At 35.3% G+C, this 22,776-nt stretch overlaps 1 protein-coding gene across 1 annotated transcript in view; it reads left to right on the forward strand.

The window, feature by feature from the left end:
- Nucleotides 1-18,265, forward strand: part of LOC148677640 (phospholipid-transporting ATPase ABCA1) — a 318,551-nt gene extending 300,286 nt beyond the window's left edge. Inside the window, exons 45-50 of the mRNA XM_088613916.1 lie at nucleotides 999-1,140; nucleotides 3,087-3,221; nucleotides 4,026-4,129; nucleotides 6,156-6,248; nucleotides 16,951-17,194; nucleotides 18,008-18,265. Coding sequence (XP_088470042.1) covers nucleotides 999-1,140; nucleotides 3,087-3,221; nucleotides 4,026-4,129; nucleotides 6,156-6,248; nucleotides 16,951-17,194; nucleotides 18,008-18,139 — 850 coding nt within the window. The 3' untranslated portion in view covers nucleotides 18,140-18,265. The remainder of the gene's footprint in view (nucleotides 1-998; nucleotides 1,141-3,086; nucleotides 3,222-4,025; nucleotides 4,130-6,155; nucleotides 6,249-16,950; nucleotides 17,195-18,007) is intronic.
- The last annotated feature ends 4,511 nt before the right edge of the window (nucleotides 18,266-22,776 follow it).

Here is a 22,776-nt window from a genome sequence, read left to right on the forward strand (position 1 = left end):
TAAATGGAACAGAGTACTGAAAAATCTTGCAGGAAAATCGACTTCAGACCTGAAACTGGGATAACAATTCACCTTTCAATAAACCAATTATGTAAACCACAAGGCCAAAGCTAAACTGCAGTGCCTTAAGAATAAGCAGGGGTATCCTATTGAGAATCCATGAAAAAAATACAGTATGCTGTCCATAAGAAATTGTCCCTAAGCAATTTGAAAGAGAGTGGGTAGAGACTTACCCAAAAAGACTTGCAGCTGTAATTTAATTCAAAGAATATTCCACCACATATTGAGCTGATAGGTCTAAATACTTAGCCATCAACATATTTTATTTTTTCTGTTTTACTTGTGTTGAAATTGTCTGTAACATATCCTTTGAAGTCTTCAGTTCAAGAATAATATTCAGGTTTTGAATAAAATAGTAAGTTTATAAAATGTAAGAGCAATCTCACAAAAATTGACACTGTAAGAAGAATGCTTGTAAAGGCACTGTATATTACAGGTCTTGAATGAATTATTTTTGAAGTGTCATTGATAGAGTAGTATTAATTTGCAGTGAATAATACATTTATCAAATTTAGTCCATTATGTGATGAATACTGTAAAATAAGCTAATAATGGATTTGCAGGTATATACTGTACTTAAAATCTAAAGCTGAGGTTTTGCAGATTGCTACAGTATGGATGGTGGCATAGATGTAGAATTATAGAGATTTGTACCTACTGTACTTACTGTACTTCCAAGGACATCACAGAATGAACGCATGTGCATATGAAGTACAAATTAAGTTTACATTGCATTTTGTGGCATCCTCTGCCTGACACAAACCTGATTCTCAAAAGGCTCCTCCCCTGTCCCAAAACTCCCATGTTCATAGTCATGGGACAACAATCACTTGTAAAAACAGTATTATTGTCTTGTACGGAACACAATATGCAGTACAGCAATTACACACATCCCTTAAAGTCTCCCTAGAATGTAACATGTGTTTGTCTTCTCAAAGCATATTAAAACAGATGAGAGAGGTTCATCAGAATATGGGATACTGTCCCCAGTTTGATGCTATAGATGATCTTCTGAGTGGACGTGAGCACTTGGAATTTTATGCACGCCTCCGTGGTGTTCCAGAGAAGGAAGTCAAGATGGTAAGATGAGTTTTCATACTATTTAGGAAAAGATGCTGAACCTTCTCTCCCTTTATTACTAAAGTTCAGATTCCTACCTGTAAGGGATCAATGCTCAATTATTAATGAATGGTTAAGAAGCCACATTGAGCAGCTGCTTATGTACAGTATCTGTACAAAAATGTGGAGATGTTTAATGATATAAGAATGATCTGGGATAAAATTTACAGTATATTGGTTATTTATTTTCATTCCAACTTGAATACAAATATGTGTTTTAAGTCTGTACACATTTTTTTTTAGTTTACCTAGTTTCTAGTTTAGCTAGAAATGTTAAGTTGCAAGCAATTATAGTTGCATGGTGCCGATTCCAGCATAGAAGGTAATTTTAAGTGATGAACAAACGGGATATTTTCATTTTGTAAGTGCTTCTGCTTCTGATAGATCTTTTGAGTATTTGTATGGTCCCTGTACCTACCATACTAGAGCAGCAGGTATTCATTTAGAACTATAACGTGTCAGACCCAAAAGAGATGGGTTTAACATTATGCTTTTCTACGTTTTAATGCTAAGGGGATTTGACATCAAGAAGAATGAGTGAGAACACTGCATACACTAGTGATGGGTTTTGGGATTTGTAATCACTGACTGTTCAGTGAAGGAATGCATTCCCTCCACATCATAATGTTTTACTAATTCATTGCAGGTGTCAAATGTGCCACATTTGCGTTGATTGATAAGCACATGTGGGATCCAACAAGCACACATTTTCTTGTTTTGTAGCTGTTCATTGATGATCTTCTCAATAGAGTGCATTCTGAGCCTGTCAACTTCCTTGATAGTTACATTTTCACAGCTGCACAGACATTTGAAGCTCTGTCAGGGCTGTCTTGTCCCTCTTTACACCTGTTCCCTGACTTATGCACTTGACAGAACCATCCATTCCAAAGTTATTTTTTTACATCCTTCTCATCCTCTTTGAGGAATTCAGTCCCTGCTCTCCTCTGAAACACACCTTTCATGATAAATGTCATTTTGACAGGGAAACCAGTGTCCTCCAAATGAACAAGATGGCAATTACTTACTGCATTTCGCATCATCTGGTAATAGCCATGCTGCCAGACGGTATTTGACATGAACTGTCTGGATATTTTCTTTTCATATTATAAACATGCATATAGTTTACAGATGTCCCTTATAAATGACAAAGTAATTTGTAACTTACACTTCCAATGCAACAGCTATCCTCATTCCCCCTTCTGGAAAGGTAATAATAACAATGGTAAATAATTACCATATAAGCAAAACCCAAAAAGTATACACAGCTCATACTGTAAAATACTGTATATCAACAATGGAATTACTGTAAGACATTAGGAAAACTTTGTTTTCTCTCTGTTTCATAACTTGGCTCTGTATACAAGCATGAAAAGCAAAATCTGAACAAGCAGAAATGTTCTGTAATGGAAAAATTTTAAAGATGATCAAAAGTACATAAAGTGTGCTACAGTTTTTAAATTTAATTAAACCTCATAATAATAAGGCATTAATGAGATCATTGGGCATTTAATAAGCCTGTTTATATTCCCTGCTGCACCCTGAAGCCCTATGCCCTCTTATTTTATCTCCCTTTGGGAAGACTGTGATCAAGAGCAAAGGCTTCCTTGTCTCTTTTGCACAAATCCTGTGATTTAACAGCAGCTATTTCATCTTTCTCAGCTTTTAAAAGAAGACCTTTTTAATCCATGGTTTGTAGTCAGATGTCACAGTCCTATAAAACATATGAAGTTTGGAAATAGAACTTTCACACACGATCTTTCATAATAAATACTATATGTGCATCAAAATTAAAATATGTCATTCCATAATCAGAAAACACATACAGTATGTTGTGATGTTACAGAATAACAAAGTGAACTAAATCAGGGAGCTGTGCATCAGTATAAGCTGTGGGTTTACCTCTGCAGGTGGCTGAGTGGGGAATCAAGAAGCTGGGGCTCGTCAAATATTCCAACAAGTCAGCAGGTACCTACAGTGGAGGCAACAAGCGCAAGCTCTCCACTGCCATGGCCCTAATTGGGTGCCCTCCAGTAATCTTTTTGGTAAGACTGGATCCAGTTACTTAAAAATAAACTGATTTATGGTACATTTCAACATATCTGGCTATTATTCATTTTCTAAGAGCATAAAAACTTTGCAAATGGGATGAGGCCACTCTGCCCATCCATCTCATTTGGTTGCCCATACCTAGTAGCTACGTGATCCAAGGACCTTGACCAGACTCCTCAATAGCTTCTACCCACAAGCGGTGCAGTTGGCGAACACACTTGGCCATGCACCTCGGACCACACCTACACCATCTACCTCACTGTAATTTAATTTATTGCACGTCTGCAGTCATGGTTTACGTGTCTGCATTGCTTACATTTGAAATGCTTACTTGTTTACTTGTATATTGCCTACTGTTTGTTTGTATATTGTCTTAATGCACTGTATGCACTTTGTGTTTTTACACACTATGTTTTTTTGTTTTTTTTTAGTGGTGTGAATTATATTGTTATTATCCATGTCTTACTTTCTGAGGTTAATGTGGGAATGAATAGAACTGAAATAAAGTTTAAATTAAATTTATACTCAGAATTTATACTTACTGTACTGTATATGCTACATACTGTACTAACAGTACTTGTTCCAGAACATCATTTGCAAGTCAGAAGCTATACAAGAATATAAGGATGAGGCAAAAAAATTGACAATACTGAAGCAGGGGGCTTGTTTTTGGAGCTGAGGGCTTGTTTTCTCAAACATAAAGTAAGGTTATGTTGAAGTTTTCACTTAGATGCATGAACACTACTTGAACACTACTGTTGTGCTCTGCAAGGATTTAAATGCAGTGTGTGTTTCAGGATGAACCAACAACCGGAATGGACCCAAAAGCTCGTCGCTTCCTGTGGGATTGTATTCTGAGTGTGATCAAAGAGGGACGATCTGTCATCTTGACTTCACATAGGTCAGTCTTCACTTACTGTATATAGCAAACCAGCAATACATGAAAAAAGGGAAAAAACATTTAATATTTCATTATTCTTTAGAAAACAATGAGGAGTTCAACAAGGAAAGGCTCTGGGATGTACAGCAACAGCAGTATATTTTAGAAATGTAATGATTTGAAAAGAGGTAACAAAGTTACCAAAGTTTAGGTAATAAAGGATAAATAAGGAAGTCTGTTTAAAATCTAAACATTTTTTTCTATTGTTTGGTTCAGTTTCAGGGTTTGTTTTGAAATAGAAATTAGCAAAAGACATAAACACAGAACAAACATTATTTGTGCCCTAATAAATTGATCCACAAATCTTATCTAGGCCTTCTTTAGAGCATGGCTCTGCAGTTTCTTTTAGAATCTCTCTTCATAAAACTGTGCTTCTTTTTCACATTAAAAACATCTCCTCTCCATTCATTTGTGACACCATGTTACAATTGTATTCTGCTAAACTTGTGCTGTATCAATATATTTGAGCATTTAAATACATTAGATGCTGTTTATCACCTCACAATAATCCTTAAAGACATTCAGCAAAACCTTTCTGAGTATATCATTCTGATCACTTTTACTTTACCTCTTTTCAAAGTAGTAGGATATTGGTGTTGCACTACCTTCTAGAGACTTGCAGCTTAACATAAATATATATATAACTATCTCGATAATTACGGAAATTAATATTACTTATCTCTCTCTCTCTGTTTCTCAAATTTGGATGACAAAACAGTGCAGATTTCTAATTCCACTTTTCATTTCTGAATTCTTTTTAGCAGCCATGGACACCTGCTCTATATAACAACTGATAAAACGTATCCATCCAGTTATCTCATGGATTGAAATTAAAATAATTTTCAAGGGCAAATGAAATATAAGTGTAAAATATTTATCACCTCTGGCAGAAATTATGCAATTCCTTTTTCATATTTTACTTAAGATTCCTATTAATATTTGTTGTTAATAATTAATATTTCCAACCAATCTAACTTACTTAAATCTTATAATTGAATTATGGAATACAAGACTTGCTAACACTGACTGTGAGCCTGTGTTGTATAAGATTATAAGAAGTACTGAGATCACTTCATGTCTATATTCTCCAACACAGCACTGCTGCATTTTTGTAATAATTGCAGTATGTAGGCAGTCAAAAAATCCTATTATGACTTATTCTATGTTTTCAGCTTTGCATTTTTGTTTTGTTATACGGTATCTCTACTTACTATAATTCAAACCTGGAATCACTCCTTCCTTGTGATTCACTATTATGTGGAATGTCCCAATATTGACAATACTGCAATGTTTTCCATTTTTTGCTACTCAAAAGAGATCAAGTATTCACTTGATATCTTTACCAAATGTATTGACTTGTGAATATTTTTAAATCTGAGGTAATATAAAATGGATGAAGGTTCTACTGCTCCGGCTCTTAAATTTCATTATAAATTAGAACATGAGACAGATGGTGCTAAATTAGTTTTTTATATCCCTCAAGCCTGAAGTGATATTGTGTGCTTCCTTTAGGCGAGATGTTATTTCTATCCATTATTTGAGTCTTCTTTAGCTGTTCCACAAATATTTTGTGCAGTGTGTTTCACTTTTCTTACTCTTCTCATCTCCCATGTGTGTTGGCTTGTGTTGTAATCTTTCTTAGTGTGATGAAGAAATCTCATATTTTTAGCTTTAGTGTTCACTGATTTCCTGTCACACAGGTGAGTTGATTCAATTTCACACCATATCCCTCACTTGTGAAGCTTCTTTCTGCTGAGCTGCCGTGACAGTAATTAGGGTGGAATACAGCGTTAGCATGGCACTGCTTGACCTAAATATCTTGAGGCACAGGCACCTGTAATACAGTATCTGACTTAATACAATCAGCACTCAGTCAGAATGTCAATGCAAAGGGGGGGAATAATAAAAAACCCATTGAGTGGCTTCTTGCTTTTATTTTTATGGATTGTAATCAGTTCACTGTTTGTTTTTTTTACTTCTTTTGCAGCATGGAGGAATGTGAAGCATTATGCACAAGAATGGCAATCATGGTGAATGGCCAATTTAAGTGCCTTGGAAGTATTCAGCACCTGAAGAGCAGGTCAGTCCATTTTACTAAAGTTACCACAGGCTGGTTCCCTTTATTTCTGACTTATTTACCCTTACTCCACAAGCCATTTTCAGGTACTTACAGCTTCAGGCCTGGGATGTCAAAATTAGCCTCAGCACAAGGTGCTGATCCATGATTAATTTCAGGACCCCAAAATGTATTTTGAAATGAGTCCAGACTGTACAAGAAAGTGATAAAGTGCATGAAGATAGCAAGTTTTAGTTTGCTAAAATGTTTGGCCAAGCGTTGTAAATTTAGATACGATGAAGATTGTTACATACTTATGCCATTTATTTATTCATGATATTACTCATACAGTATATTTTGGGTATTTTGTAATTGTGTTTTATGTATGAGTGCACACATTGTTAATTGGAGTCTTTGACAGTTTAATTTAGTTTACCTGTTTACATGTAAAATTTACATGTAAAACTGAAATAAGCTTTGCGAAGCATATGCTAAATGCGTATGCTTTTATCAGATGGAAATTTTCATTATAAGCACTAAGTTGGTCATTGCAATATACTAAATTCAGAGTATTTATTTAAATGTCTTGGGTTCCCCTACAATAAGACTTGTAATACCATAATATATAATGGTATATAATGTAATACCATAATATAGTAAATAAGATTCAACATCAATAAAACTTCTGAACTGGAATATTTGTGAAAAAGCTTCTGAACATCATTCTAAAGATCATTTACAGTAACATATATCATGATGCAATAATAATGGTATATAATTATAATTATACATAATATACTGTATATATTACAATATATCATAAGTAATATGATGACTGTAAGTCTTGGCAAAATTACACTCTTGTGCTTGTAATAATTATATATTGCAAAGATACAGTACTTTTCATCCTGAGGTATCCCAAAGTGCTTTACATCTAGGATGGGAGCCATTTCGCCCATCTTGGTGACGAACATCAACCAGTCTTCACCAGCAACCCCACGACACTGCAGTCTAAAAATTAAAACAGGAGGCGTTTTTTTACACAAAGGTTAATAGGTTTGGAAGAAGCTTTCCAGTCCTTTTGCCATATGTGATAGCCTGGTTTCTCTCTAGAAGTGGTTGGGTAGGATGAATTGGCTGCTAGCAATCAAACAAACTTAATGGGCTGAATGGCATCTTCTCATTTGTGACATGTCTTGTCTCTGATTAATGTCTTGTGTACCTTTTCCATACTGCAAAATATTTGTTCGTCCTTTTTTTGTCTTCTCTTTGTGTGACTTTCTAGTGAGAAATGCAGTTATATCTCCTTTCTAGAGTTGTGTCACCTCTGCTGTTCCTACTTGTGATTTCTTCCTGTGATCTCACACCCTCAAAACAATGGTGAAACTAGAGCTTTTAAACACTGCTAATAAAAAAAAACTACTTGAAAACTTGAGTAGACACATGACTGATTTTTAAGCTAGTTCAACCTCCTCGTATGTTGGTATGGTGAGTGTGTAATTAGAGCAATTTATATTAATCAATACAAGATTTATTTAGTCAAACTCTGGTTCACAAGTACTGTACCTGCATGGGCAAGAGAAAGTTCTCACTTTATTCTCACCCAATCTGTTGGTATCAGTTTGAGGATTTTCACATGGCAGGTACATTGTTTGCCCCTGCTCTCTGATACTGTAAATGTCAGGTTAAGATGTCCTCTGGTGAGTTATTTCAATGCAAGAAGGGTTGTTAAAACTGACAAGTATCTCTTTAGTTTGATTTAAAGGATGCACTTAGAACCATACAGGTGGAACTATGGGAGTTTGGGGTGTGAGGAAAAGAAAACGTTTTTTCTGTGACATGCAATCAATGTGAATGGTTCCAACAGAAGGCGTGTAAACAGGTGTCATATTGCTTTGATACGAGCTCAGTTATGTGCACGTACTGTATGAAAAGTAATCGCAATTAGATGTACAGTACAATGCAACATTTTCAGAAGTACCTTTATAAATATGAATGTTATAAACAAATGAATTCGTATTATAAATAGGAATTTTAAATGATTAATTCAAACTGTTAAATTCACAGGGCAGAACGGTAGTGCAGTGGTTAGCATTGCTGTCTCTCAGTGCTCGGACACTGGGATGAATATTGGGCCTGGGGTTCCCTGGGTGGAGTTTGTATGTCCACTCCATGTTTGGCATGGGTTTTCGCTAGACGGTCTTGTTTCCTCCCACAGTCCATAAACATACTGGTAGATTAATTGACTTGTGTAAATTGGCCCTGGTGTGTGCGGGTGTGTTTGTGTCTCTTTGCCATGGATCGGCATCCCATCCAGTGTGTATCCTACCTTGTGCCCAGTGCTTCCCAGTATAGGCCTCCTTAATAAATGATTTGTACATCTCTAGAAATATTTAATTTCTATGAGGTTAATTGTAATGTATAGAATTTACACAGAGGACTAAAATGCCAAGCTACTGTGCAATTACAGATCTAAATCATTGCAGTCTCAGTACTTTTGACTTTACAATTCCACATTTTAAATCTGCTGGCCAGTAGTCTATGAACACTAGCATTTGAATTCTATGATCATTCTGTAGCACATGGAAATTGTTTCTAAAAACCTAGAAATCATTATAATTAACCTATTATTGCTCTCACTACCCCATTCACTCTGAGTAAATTGTAATCAGGTTCGAGTAGGTATCTGCATCAGCATGCATAGGCTGCAAAGGAGCAGGTGAAGGTTTATTCCATGAAAGGAAAAGAAAAGACATATTGTCGTTCTTTACACATTTACTACTTCTCTAGAAATAGTTCATTTTTTTAACATTTTTAAAATAAGTCCTATGTGACACAATACTTACAAGCTCCTGCATTTGGTATTAAACACCAAGTAATATAGTGCAGTACCTGGCACTTGTGCAGTAGCTGACAGTAACTATAAACGTTTAAATATCTTCAACTGATTAAAAAACAACAGGCTAGATGCATTCATTTAAAAGCCTTAAGGACATTTCAATTTAAAAATATTCACAATTCAATTGCATTACATTTGAGAAAATAAGATATAGGAAATAGAGACCTTTATTAGGAGGTTGTGTGTTTTAAATGATTCAGCAATCCCAAATGCTGTCTGCTCTATATTAGGGGGTTGCAAACTTTATGAGGTGCCAGAGTTCCACACTGCTGCTGTATTAGAGAAATTGCCAATCTCGACAAGTCATTATTTTCTTTGTGTTTTTTTTTCCATTGCAATAACTGTCAGTGGAATAAATTTCATAACTAGAAGAACAGTCAAACAAATAGATTGCCTCTCAAGCAGTTTTTTAGATTTATTACTATTATCTATTACAACTACATAGTAAGCCCAGCACCGCAAAACTAAAGTTTTGGAGTTGAGGAATAATCGATTATAAAAGCTTGAATACCAAGCTTTAAATCAAATTGAACAAAGTCTTCTTTTGAATGATTAAAGAGAAAACCTTAGGAGGCTTGTTGAAATGTTTAGGTTTAAATGGAGTGTTTTAGTTTAATGGCATGGAATTGAAGTAACTTCTGTGCCAGTTCCAGACAGTGCAAATAAAGGGTTACTGAAAGTTCTGAGTCGCTGTTTTTTATCTTGTACTGTGTTAAATAAAAGGTTTTGATATGTATGAAATCAAAGTTATTCCCTGTAGGAAGAAAAATATAGTTCTTCAAAACATCTGCAGACAGGTGGCAGGTACACCTTGCATAAATACTTGTGTGTTATACTGTATGTACAGTGTGTGCAGTTTTAATTTGGATTAGCTGGTGGGCTAAGGTTTTAGGGGAAGAGGAATAAAGTCTGAGACTTTATCCACATTGGACTACCATCCACTTTTTCTCATTCTCTAGACCATAAAAAGATATTTCAAATATCTTATGTCTTCATTGAGAAGAAAGAAAGTCATGGAGAGAGGAATGCATTCCTCCTGTAGAGACTGCTAAAATGAGTAGATGAAAAACTGAATGAGATAGTAAAGTAGTGTCTCATAGCACCCTATATACTGTATGTGAAGGACTGAGTGTACTCTGAGATACAGTATATAAAATAGGAAAACTCAGGGAGTGAGTAAGTCTTGTTCAGAACCTGAAAGGTGTGCAGGCTGTTGTCATTAAAGATGTCACCAAGTGTATGAGCATTACTTTTTTGGACAGGATGGACAGGTAAAGAACTAAGAAGATGACAGTAAGTAGGAGTTATTGAAAATTGGTGAAAGCATGTGAAAGTACTGGGAGCTGTCGCGGTTTATTTTGAATAATTGAATTCATTTGAAAAGAGGCAGGCCTGCCTTTGGGAGCAGAAAATAAAATATTCTGTTTAATTTTCTTTATTAAAGCTTCCCATATTGGACACCATGAAGCTGATGTCTCAGATTCCGGCTATGTCTTAAACTCCCTCAAGTGAAAAGTCTAACAGTATGATTTATAATTAGGTACAGCCAGGTGATGAAAACCGTTGTCAGATAGATCTTTGGTTGTTTACCAGGGATGTTAATTAAAATATGGGTCCAACAGAAGTTAGGTAAAACTATAGAAAAGACAAAGGAAATAAAAAAACAAGACCAGGGGAGGTAGATATTTAATCTAAAGGAACAAGTAATACAATAGGTTTATTCCATGATGAAAATGAAAAGCCTTCTTAGAAGGCTCCAAGGCCGAAACGTTGTGTTTTCTTTCTTCTCTTTTTAGAATGGAATAAACTTATTACTTGTTCCTTTGCAGCCTACACATGCTGACACAGCTACCCACCTGAGATATTTAATGTAGACATGTTACATGGAGGTAGCACAACCATATGCAGTACTTCAGATATAAAATGGGAAATGTTTGACTAGGCTGCTAATGAAAAATACTTTTATTGTTTTTATTGCAATACATTATTTGTATCTTGTAGATATTGTAGTAAATCAATAAGTAACAGAATTTTATGTTATAATGTTAAAAGTGCAGTATATTTAAATCAAGGAATGATACAGTATGTTAAAATTAAACAATGCAGAATATGCAGAATAGTTTTTATAATATTGCTTATCATATCATAGCACAATATTGCTGCTCTGGAATCTGCCCTACACTGACAGGTTAAAAGAAAAAAAAAACATTTTAGTATTTAAAAATGAAGGCTATGAGTTGACTAGATCAAGTATTTAAAATCCTACAACTCATTTAACAAAATCAACATACTGTAACTTCATGAAATGGCTGGATGAGATCTTTGGATCACCTAACTACTAGCAACCAAATGAGCTGCATGTGCTGAAAGCTGTAATCTCATTTGTAAACTGTGTAACCTTTCTTACAGTATGTAATGACGTTCTTTCTAAGACTTTCTGGACACCAAAACAAGATCGACCCCCCATTAGTTTTGACCAATTTATTTCATATCAAGTGTGTCAAGGCTATCAAATACTTATTCTACCAGTTCCCACAGCAATTGGCATTGCTACTTGGCACCCACTGAATCATCTCACAATCCTTGTATTTTTTTCACAAGGCTAGACAGAGCAATCTGACTGCTGTTGGCCCCATCAAGCCAAGATGGTGATTAACGTGCTGTTATTGCCCACTCCTGCTGGTGTCCATTCAGGTATCAGCACACCAACTCCCTCTATCTTGTTCCCACTATCACAAGCTTCTCCCACCACCCTAGGCAGAGACTCTCTGAAGTGTTCTTGTTTTCTTCTTGTCCCCAAGGACCATCACTCTAGCTGCTGTTCTGCGGATTTGACCCAGAATTTGTCCGTCTCCATTTAGTCATTGAAATCATACCAGACAGGCTGGCGTTTTACTTTCAATACATCAAGGTTGATTCCACCATTATCCCCATGGGTCTCTTTATTCTTATTACTCTCTTCATTTTTCTCACTCTGTAATTCCATCCATTCACCTACAACTACAGTATAAGCAAATTTGTTACCCAGAGTGGTTACAATTCCATATCCTGCACCACATCGACGTCAGTCTAACGAAAGCCTTAGGTAAACAGCACCAGTAGGAAAAGGATACTTCTTCCAGGTCAGTGCAGTATCTTTCAAAGCCCATCATGGAATCCCAGTCTCTACTAATGCCTAGATTTTTCCTCCAAAGTCCATTTTGCATATATACTGTATATAGATCTCTGATTTCTTTAAAAAATGTAAACAATAATACTAAATGATTCTTGTTCTATAATTTTATTCATTGGATAAATGCATTATTCAGTCGCCAAATTATCTTTAATTTTGCTGACACTGAGAATGCTTTCTAAGTTAGCATTAGTATTTCCTTTCAGTTTCCAGAATTAATGTTTCATGAGTTATATGTCTGTTAATTAAATTTAATTTAATTAAAGCTGTCTTCTTTTTTGCTACTAAATTAAAGTATAATCTGCACGATGTTGGGAGGAATATGATATGCTGTTTACAAAGCATTGTGCATTCCTGTGACTTTGAATTATTAAACGTTTTAAACAAATATTTCTATATTTACAAAAAACAAGGTTTTAGTAATGCAGATTGGGTCAGTATCATTCTGAAATATAACAGTCATCTTATTATGATGCCTGAAATTGCTCTTCAATGCTAACCAAATTATTACAACGACTGACTTTTGGTTCCATCAACTTAAAGAGAATGGCTTGCAGAGGATAGGTTCACCCCTGGTTGATTCTAACACTTTATTTTCCTATAGAGTTTATACATTTTAAGTAAATAATTCCCAAGAAGATATTTCACATTTGCCTCGCAGTGTTTTAACTGCAAGAGACAGCTTTCATACCCCTTTTTTGTTCATTCATCCACCCATATTGTTTATTTATTTCCTTTATAATTATAATATTTCATTTGCTTGTTTATACTGCCATCTCTAGGATTTTCAGTATGTATTTTTTTGAAGGGCTATTGTATATACAGTATTTGAGCTTCACAAATCCCATTGTGTAACAAGACAAGTTAAACCGTATATACTTGTAATTTATCTAAGAAAGTCTTTTTAATGGGGCATAACAGCATGCTGTTTAATGGGGAAGCATTTAAGGGATGTTTGATCATTAAGTTCATGACTGGATTATTTTAAGGGCACATTTGTCCACATAGCATCCATCATTCAGTTCCTTAATTAATACCATACGAAACTGGAATCAATTGATGTGAATTGGAATGCTTTCAGATGAAAAGTAATGTTAAGGACTGTAAGGCCTGTAGCTGAAAATAATCCATCACTATAAGTAATGTATTTTGTTCTCAAAATATACAAATATTTTGTGTATACTGTATCATATCCACATATTTGGAGATAGTGCAGACTAAAGCTTATGCAGGCATAGGTTTTTGATTATTTGGGGGTATAAAACAAAAACTGTAAGCACCTCAATTCAGTTTATTAATGAAATGACATTTTACTTCAAACTGTTATACTGTTCTTTAAAAAATAAATTGATTATCCACTTAAATCTATATCCATGCCAAAAGGCAACTTGAGTATATGATTAGGTGTTATTAATAAAAAATAATTATTCAAGAACAAGAGTATGGGTTTGTGTCAAAGATATACTAACCTGTTTTGCACTGTATCTCAACAGGGATATAAATCCTGAAGTTCACAGAAAATGAAATTGTATTTTCTGAACTAAATAATAAAGGATTTGAATCAAAACTTTGGACTGGAAATAAATGCTTGTAGAAGAGCACAACATTGTAGGTTAAATATTGAATGTGGATCTGGCTGTTCAATATTCCATTGTCTTTGACTCCATGGAGGGTTTCAATAACAGCAGGCATCAGGGAGTCAAGTTTTTGATCTGTTAGTCTTCCGGTGTTATCAAATATGAGCAGGTCTGACTATGGGTTAGCTGGTGGAAAATTCACCTCAGATCCTTTTCCCCCACTCCCCTGGGGTAAATAGGTGGTTTTGTTTGACCTTTGAATTTCTAGTTCAAGAAATCCAAACTGTATACTTCCTGTGCAACACACCATCAGATGGTATCTCAAAAATTACTGCAGAGCAAAATGACATAAATGTTTTTTTTTGTCACTGTATTATCTTTTTTTTTTTGCTGTTTTCTTTTTGAATATTTAAATTTTCAGTTGAAATGTTCTAGATATTTCAAACCAAAACCTGTTGAAGTCAGCTCAGAGATCATCTGATTTTATTATTTTGTAACGCGAATGTCCTGTATTTTGTAGAAATCACTTAACACATTTTCCAGATAATGGTACATTCTTTTAACTCTGATTGATTATCCACATTGCCTAGCAACTTAGTTTAAATGTGTGGTTCAGTAAATTTCACACAAAGGAAACTTTAATACCCTTCTGTTGCATGCTTGCTGTTACTGATTTTCACAGTGAGTAAAGATTTTGATTAAATGAGCAAAAATATTGTACAACAGATGCAGGATCCAAGTCATGTTTAGAGACAGAAATACACCCTTTACAAACACCAGAAGACTTTTATCAAGATATTAATGCAACAATGTAGAGTTTTATTAAAAAGATAGAAAGAAAAAAGCATACTTGTAGATGATTAGGTTTCAAATTAATTATTGAAAAGCCCCCTTATTCCCTTGTAAAATGGACTTAAAACTGCATTTAGTAAACTGCAGTACTAAAACCTTGTTTTTTGTAAAAGTTTAAAAGTTTATAAGAACAATTTCCATACTTCCATACATATTGAAGCAGAATGACAGGAAAGAGAGTAGAGATGGGTCTTTATATTAAAAACATGTCAAGGATAAAAACATACAACACAAAAACTGTAATAGGGAAAATGCAGCTCAAAGGCCTTGTCATTGAGGCATTTAAAAGAAGACTTTCAATGGAACCCAAAGCACTACAGTTTTCACTGCTTAGGCCAATGCAAAGACAGAAAATATTCCAAATGATGCACTATTATATTTTAAAAAAGCTGTAATGTCTTTTTTTGTATTGGAACGACTGTCAAAGTACACAAACGTACTTCTAGGTTAAAGAGGATTCTGCAAAATGTGAAAAAAAAATATTTTGTGCTCGTGAAGATTGATGAGTGTGATTTCCAAGGTTGTCACTTGTTTGCCTTAACCGGTTTTAAAAATAATTATAAGTTAAATGATGGTTAAAATAAAGAAATCTGACAATAACTGGTTAGTCTAACATCACAGAGACCAATAACTGTTCAGGCCAAAGCTTTGAAGCATTACTAATCTAAGAGATACTGTATGTCTTTTTTCTTTGGAGGAGTGTGCTTCACTTACATACTGTATGTGGCTTCTGAACTGTGCTAAGAAAAACCAGTATTACTATTATACTTTAGGGTTTATGTGCATTTAGTTCTTACTTCCCACATTGGACTTTTTCTTGAGGAAATATTACATTAAATAACTAATTTAGCATAAATCAAAGGGTCGTCAGACTGCTAATGACAAAATAACAAGGCTAAGTACGGTAGCTTATTTCTCTACTAGGCTAGGCACACTAGACTAACGTAACTTCAGAAAACACAGAAGGGGAATTATAGAACGATGTACCATGTGGAGGGCTTTGCCTGAAGTGCAAAGGCATGAAGTCTGTGTTTTATGAGACAGGTTTTAGTCAGACGGTTCTTTCAAACATAGTAGTAATTAATAGTCTGAACTTAATACTCTATATGTAGTAGGTGAAAAGAAAATCAGACGTCAATTGGATCTTAAAGCAATAGGGAAGTTTCAGTCTAGATCTCTGAATTATTATTTCAGAAGATTATTGCTTATTGCCTCCTCCTTTTAATCATGCCAAGCTGTAAGTCCAGTTTCTCAATTGGCTCCCTGGTAGCTGGATGCATCCACTGCATGTACTGTAGTGTGTTCTTGCTTACCGCACTACAACCACTACTGTAGATCCCAGTTTACCTCAAGTCCTTCCTCTCTCCCTCTACCCACTGCAGCCTGTCTGCTCCTGTTCTTCCACTTTGTTTGTCCCTCCGCTCTGTTTCTCCATCTCCAGGGCCTGTTCATTCTTGTCCCTGGCACCAGAGTGGTGGAATAAACTACACATTGAATCAGAACCAGTCAGTCGCTGAGCACCTGGTAGAGTTTCCGCAAAAAACATTCACTTAAACGGCACCTGCGATCTCTCTCGCACTGTCATGAACTTTTACCATTAAGCAACAATGCACTTCTGTAACTAATGATTCCTGATCTACAAGCTGTTCTTTGCTACTAGACAAACATTGTTTGCCTTTCAGCATTCTCCCTGTGTTCACCTGGGTTATCTCTGGGTGTTCTGGTTTCCTCCCACAGCTCAATGACACACGGGGAAAACTTTGGAAATACTGTCCCTGGTGTGAATGTACTGTACTGTATGTGTTTGTCTGTGTATGCCCCATCTGTGCCCTATCTGGGTGTATTCTGTACCCATTGTTTGCTGGGATAGGCTCCAGCTACTCTCCAATCCTGTATTGGATAAAATGACTAGAAAATACATACAACTGTAATGTTGAAGCATCTCCATTCACTTGCAAACAGCAGCATTAGTACATTTAGAAATATTTAGTTCAAATATTTGTCTTGATTATTTTCAGAAGCAGCATTTAATGTCACAAAACCAAATAACAAGAGAGTATCTCCTCACAAAGTAATTAAAAAATATATCATGCATGTACATTATTGTTTTCTTAAAAAAGGAAATTGGTGGGTAATATGACAGTAATTCAGAAACTGTGCTCCAGTTAAGAGCGTCATTGATTGATGGTGTTGAGATGCATGTTTCATCTGCTCTATCTGTTCTAGATTTGGAGAAGGATACACTGTGACTGTCAGAGTGGGTGGATCTTCCCCAGTACTGAAGCCAGTGGAAGACTTCATGCGAGACACTTTCCCAGGCAGCACGCTGAAAGAAAAGCACCACAACAACCTGCAGTACCAGCTTCCCTGTGTTCAGAATGCCCTTTCCAAGATCTTCAGTGAACTCACTAGACACAGGGAGAGTCTGGCCATCGAGGATTACTCTGTGTCTCAGACCACTCTTGACCAGGTGTGGCCTTTCTCATATAGCTTGAACTTTACTCATACTTACTATACTACTGTATGCTTCCCCTTACTTATAATCAGGATCCTTACTGTCCCACACTAACAGCTACCCAGCTTAAAAAGATTTTTTTTTGGTTGGTAATTGTACATATTGACACACATTTACATATTCAAAATGGTCGGGAGGATCACTATCTACCTATCTGTTTACAACACATGTAAACAGGCATGCGTAGTTTATTAAATGTAATTAAACAAAGGGATTTTGAAAGTAAATCTTTTTTTCTTAACTGTACTAGTCAGTCTTAATTTTGGAAGAACTAAGGTATGATCTGCAGCAACAGGTGACAAGAAGTCATTGGTTAAGTGTAAAAGCTCCACCAACAGCTGAAGTAAGGATGCACAAAACATCCAATATAAAGAAAGAGAGACATTGACACATACTGCAGGTTTTGAACATCTTTTTTTTGGCAGTTTTTTGGTCAGTATCAACAGTGTTCTGATGCCTGAGTTTAGGTGAGTTCAGTAATGTCACAAAAGCCATCTCATCTGTATTTCAACAACTTTAAACCTGCAAATACTGAAAATATTCACCTTCATAACTGGGGTTATTTTCCACTCTTTCACGCCAATGTGTGTATACACCCTTTCTAACCTTGGGTACAGAAAAAATATTTGGTCTGCCTGCTGGTCTGCCTGTACTACCTTTGTCTCCACTTCTTTGCATCAACAGCTGCTGTACCTGAATCGGCTCTGCAGCTCCACTTACAAATTTGAAGAATGCATGTTTAACCGGGGCTCACTTGTGTTTTTGCAGGTGTTTGTCAACTTTGCTAAACACCAGCATGAGGAAGAAGACCCCCAAGTGTACATCAACCCTGTGGATGTGACATCAGATGAGATGCCCATGCAGCCTCTGAAAAACCTCCTTTCATCTGTGAATGTTTGATTCACAGGATGCAGTGGTGTTCCCTTCAAGAAAGAACCCTTCCATTCTAATTAATACTACTATAGCTGTGAACTTTAATGGCACTTCTGTAAACTGATAATGTAAAGATTTCAGATATGAAAAACATAGCTTTATGTCTTCTTTATTTTTCAAAATCATAAATTAAATTCTATTTGCATACTAATAACAGTACAAAAACAACTTTTTAATTCTCATTTCATTATGTTTTGGTAACTGCTTCTGCTTCTCAGAATACTTATACAGTACATATAGTACTGTACACATTCCTCAGCACAGAATATGCTATGATTAATTTTGATTAATGCAGCTTAATTAAATGATTGTGAATATGCAACAGATTTAACTCAGGGAAGGATTTTTCAAACAAAAAAATGTGCAAACACATTTTGTAGGTTTTTTTGTGTTTTTATTTCTTCTGTCAGCAGCTTGGAAAGTGAACAGATATACAATAAGACCTCAGACTTTAAAATATGATGTCTAACATTATTTAGATATTTCAGATATTGTTTATTTTGTTACATCTCATTTTGATTTACTATCACCACTGAAATAACACCCTGATTGTAATTATATGTCTATTATAAGTTTTTTTATCATCAAATGGAAAGCCAATCTAGAAGAGCTACAAACAGTAAAGACACAAAGAGCATTCAACATTGAGACGGTCCTAAGAGAGTTTCAGTGGAGACACCCAACAAAGCCATAAAAACATTTATGGGCCCAGAGAAAAATAGTTTATATTTATATTAAAATATATATAATTAAACAACATTATCATAAAGTTTTTTTTCAACAGTTCAGCTGTTTATTTTGAGGTTTCTGTGCCTTCAGAAATCTGAAGAATTGCTCACGGAACTCTGCACTGATAAATATGATTTTTTCCTAAATGCATTTCACTTCACTTTATAAGAACAAATTAGCAAATATATTAGCTGAGAATGTTGTGTATCGCACTTTATTTCTTGTTCATTAATGGCTGTATTTTAATAGCATGGATAGTAATATGGCACCATGGTGATGCAGTGGTTAGCACTGTTGCCTAGCAGCACTGGGGCCCTGGGTTCAATCCCTCAGGTGTCAACTGCATGAAGTTTGTATGTTTTCCCTGGTGCTCCGGTTTCCTCCCACAGGCCAAAGACATAAGCGTAGATAAATTAGCTTCTAGGAAAATGGGCCCTGATGTGACTGTGTGCATGTTTGTGTCTGTGTATTACCTGTGATGGACAGGGCATTCTGGCTTCTGCCGATAACTTGACAGGATAGGCTCTGACTTCCCTTGACCTTGTAGTGGATAAGTGGATGGATAGAACTGCAGTGTCATTCAGTTGCCCTTTCTTTTGAAATCTCATTGAAGGGGTTTTACAATTGCAATAAAACATGATTCACCAAAAGCGTGAACAGATCCAAATTATTTCGGAGTTTGATTAATATTCACTTCATCATCGGTCTTTTTTACAAATAAAACTACTGTATATCGACAGGTATTCCAAAATGCCATGAAAAACATACCAAAATAAAATAATTAGAAATTATTAATTTCTAAACACACAACAAACCTTAAAGGGTAGTTTGTTTGTGCTGCAGTTTCCTTTTACGAAGGGTTATTACCCATTTAATATTTCGTTGTACTTTTACATTATTTACCAACTGTCTTCTGCGATTATTTACTTCTAAAATGATCTCGTAAGGCTAAATGTGAAGAAATTAGATGTTTATAAGGTCACATACTTCTAGTGTAGTATTTTACATGTCCAGTGTAAAATACTACACTAGAAGGATTCAGAACAATGTAGCAAAGCCCATTTTAGCAAAGCTGTTTGTGACTATTATTCTTCATCAGCCTTTTTGTGGCAAAAAATAAATTGCATTTGTTTTGCACATAACGTTATGCAATGATGACAAATGATTAAACATTCTAACAACACTTTATGTAAGAAGTTTTTTTTTAAGTTTGAATTTATGTCTGTAGGAGTTCATTTGGCTTGTTCAATAATACAGTAGCTTGGCTTCACTGAGAAATGTAGGACACCTGCTTTCATTACAGCATAAAGACAATTCACTTTTCTTTTTCAGCTCTAAAATTTCAAATAGATTTTTGTCTTCTTCACAGGTGCAGTACCACCTATATCAATATTTAATGAAAAAAGCATTTTGTAATTAACTGGCTTCTAAAACAAGCCTTAGAGCTAAAACCTTGTGCACATCACACGAACCATGAACTTATTCAGTGAAAAGAAAACTGTGTATTTGACCAAATAATGTGGTTTCCTCCTCTGTCTAATGAAAGTACAGTGCATTTGGAAAGATACAAAAGCAGATGCAACACCATTGATTCCTTCATTCTTTGGTGCATAACAAGAAGCAAGGTTAAAAACAAAATGTCATTCAGGCCACAACGGCCTTCGTCAGGCTGCATTATTACAGTATATCTGTATTTACATCATTGAATAGTCCATTTAACAGCTTAGTGCATTTAATTGGTGCAACCTAGAATTAAAATAATAATTTCCATTCATTATACATTTTCTATTAATCATGGGCCTTTATTACAATTTATTTATGTGTTTTCAATTGCCATATCTTCTGAAAAACAGTTACAGGTCCCTTGGGTTATGATTGTCAGACCATAATAACCAGATAATGTGGGGACAAATACAGATGTACAGTAAGTTATTCAACTGGTTTAAACTACTTAATCTGAAAATAGTTTAATCCAAAGTCTCTATCCAGTCCCTTCAGATTTAAACCTTCCAGAATATAAATCCTAAATCTTACATGGTGCAAAAGCACTATTTTCTTTTTCTTTTTTGCACCTCTAACCCTCATCATAATTCTGTCCATAACCATAAATCCAAGAGCAGAAGTGATAATATTTGTTTCCTTAGAGCGTCTCCCAACAAGTAAATTTACTGCCTCCTGTCATATTATCCCCATATTCAGACACTGAACCTTCCTGGGCTTTCTAGTTTCACTAGTATAAATCACTCCACATGGACATTTACGCAAATGTATCTAAACCACATTCAAAAGCTTTTAATCAAAATATTTGAATACAGAATAAGAATGATTTAAAACATCTAAGGTCTTCTGTTTATAGATCTACATTTTGCAGGACTTTAGTGCAATAATATGTTCCGTTGTTTAATAAGCAGTAGGGACGGGCTGGATTCACATGAAGACCAGATTCCAATGCCTCAGGGTGATTAAAAAGAAGAACTTTTCATTTGAATCAAAGTTCTTTCAAAGTAGAACTATTAATTTGAATAGATGCAGCTACACAACAGATCCCGAAGGGCACTATTGAACATTTACTTTATTCATTATTTTGGAATAATGTCCCTGTCTTTATTTATTCTTTAAATAAATGTAATAATTATAGTACTTATAGTACTGCCCATGGTGTCCACAAGTTTATTAATAAAAAAAAACTCTGGTCTGATACAGCATTTACAGATTTACATACTGTAAATGTAACGAACAGTTCTTTACGGACCCTATGCGGACGACACAATCAGTGGGGAAACACTAGGGAAACGTCATGCAGGAAAACGGGGCTGAAGTCCAAGGTGCGCTGGTGCACGGGGGAGGTGTGGCCGAGGCGAACAATCCAAAAGAGTAGTCCTTAGGGAATATCCAAAACACAAGGGTAAGTCCAAAACCAGAAGATCCATCAGAACACGAAATTAAAACCACGAAGGCCGGGTCGGAACCAGCAGACAAGGAACAGCAACAGGGGTTAAAACCTTAACGGGATCAGGCGCTTCCAGGTCCCGGACTCGCACGATATGGAAATCAGATGCAGAGCCCGGATGAGCGTCAGCGCCTGGCTTTTAAGGTGGGCTGGAAATAGGGAACAGGTTTACAGAATAAAGTCTCACGTGAAAGGGCTGGAGCACCCTTAAGGAGGGGGGACTATAATCGTGACAGTAAATGTCTATTCATGAGAGTAAGCCTCCAAAGTTATTTAATTCTTAATAACATGAAAAGTGCCTTTGAAAGAAGAGAAAGGACTTTTTTCATGTTCATTAATCAAGATCCAGTTCCGTCTACTAATTCTATAAATAGTATTAGGCCTGTTGATGGGAATGTATTCCATTCTACTAGAATTATTTTCATTAAAAACAGTATTTTCTATTCAAAGAGTGTTTTTTGCATACCTACAGTAGTAGCTCATAGCTGTTATCATTTTTAGATTAAAAAAAAACTCTCAGCTATTATTTTTCTTTGCACATTTCAGTGGTTCTAATGTTTTAATTCAGAGAAAATTAGACCAAGGAAATCCTACACATCTGTTAAATGAAATCTGTATTCAAAGCCGATGAAGTCAAATAAGTTGTAAATGCTACATTTTTAACAAACTTGGTGCTTTTTTAAAGATAATGAAAAATTGAAACACATTTACACTGGTCTTGCACCTCTTTTTTGTATCTGTTTTACTGAAGACAGTGAAAATGGAAAATTACCTTAGAAAAAGTACAGATTGTAAATGATTCTTGAAATTTCTAGTGCAGAATATACAGTACAGTATATATGAGGTTTGGACACAACCAAGAAATGTACTTTTATCTGTCAGATAATGGCACCACAAAAATAACAGACCCTTTGGGTCTTGAAAA

This window comes from Lepisosteus platostomus, chromosome 1 (genome assembly GCF_059453375.1).
Source record: "Lepisosteus platostomus isolate fLepPlt1 chromosome 1, fLepPlt1.hap1, whole genome shotgun sequence".
NCBI lineage: Eukaryota > Metazoa > Chordata > Actinopteri > Semionotiformes > Lepisosteidae > Lepisosteus > Lepisosteus platostomus.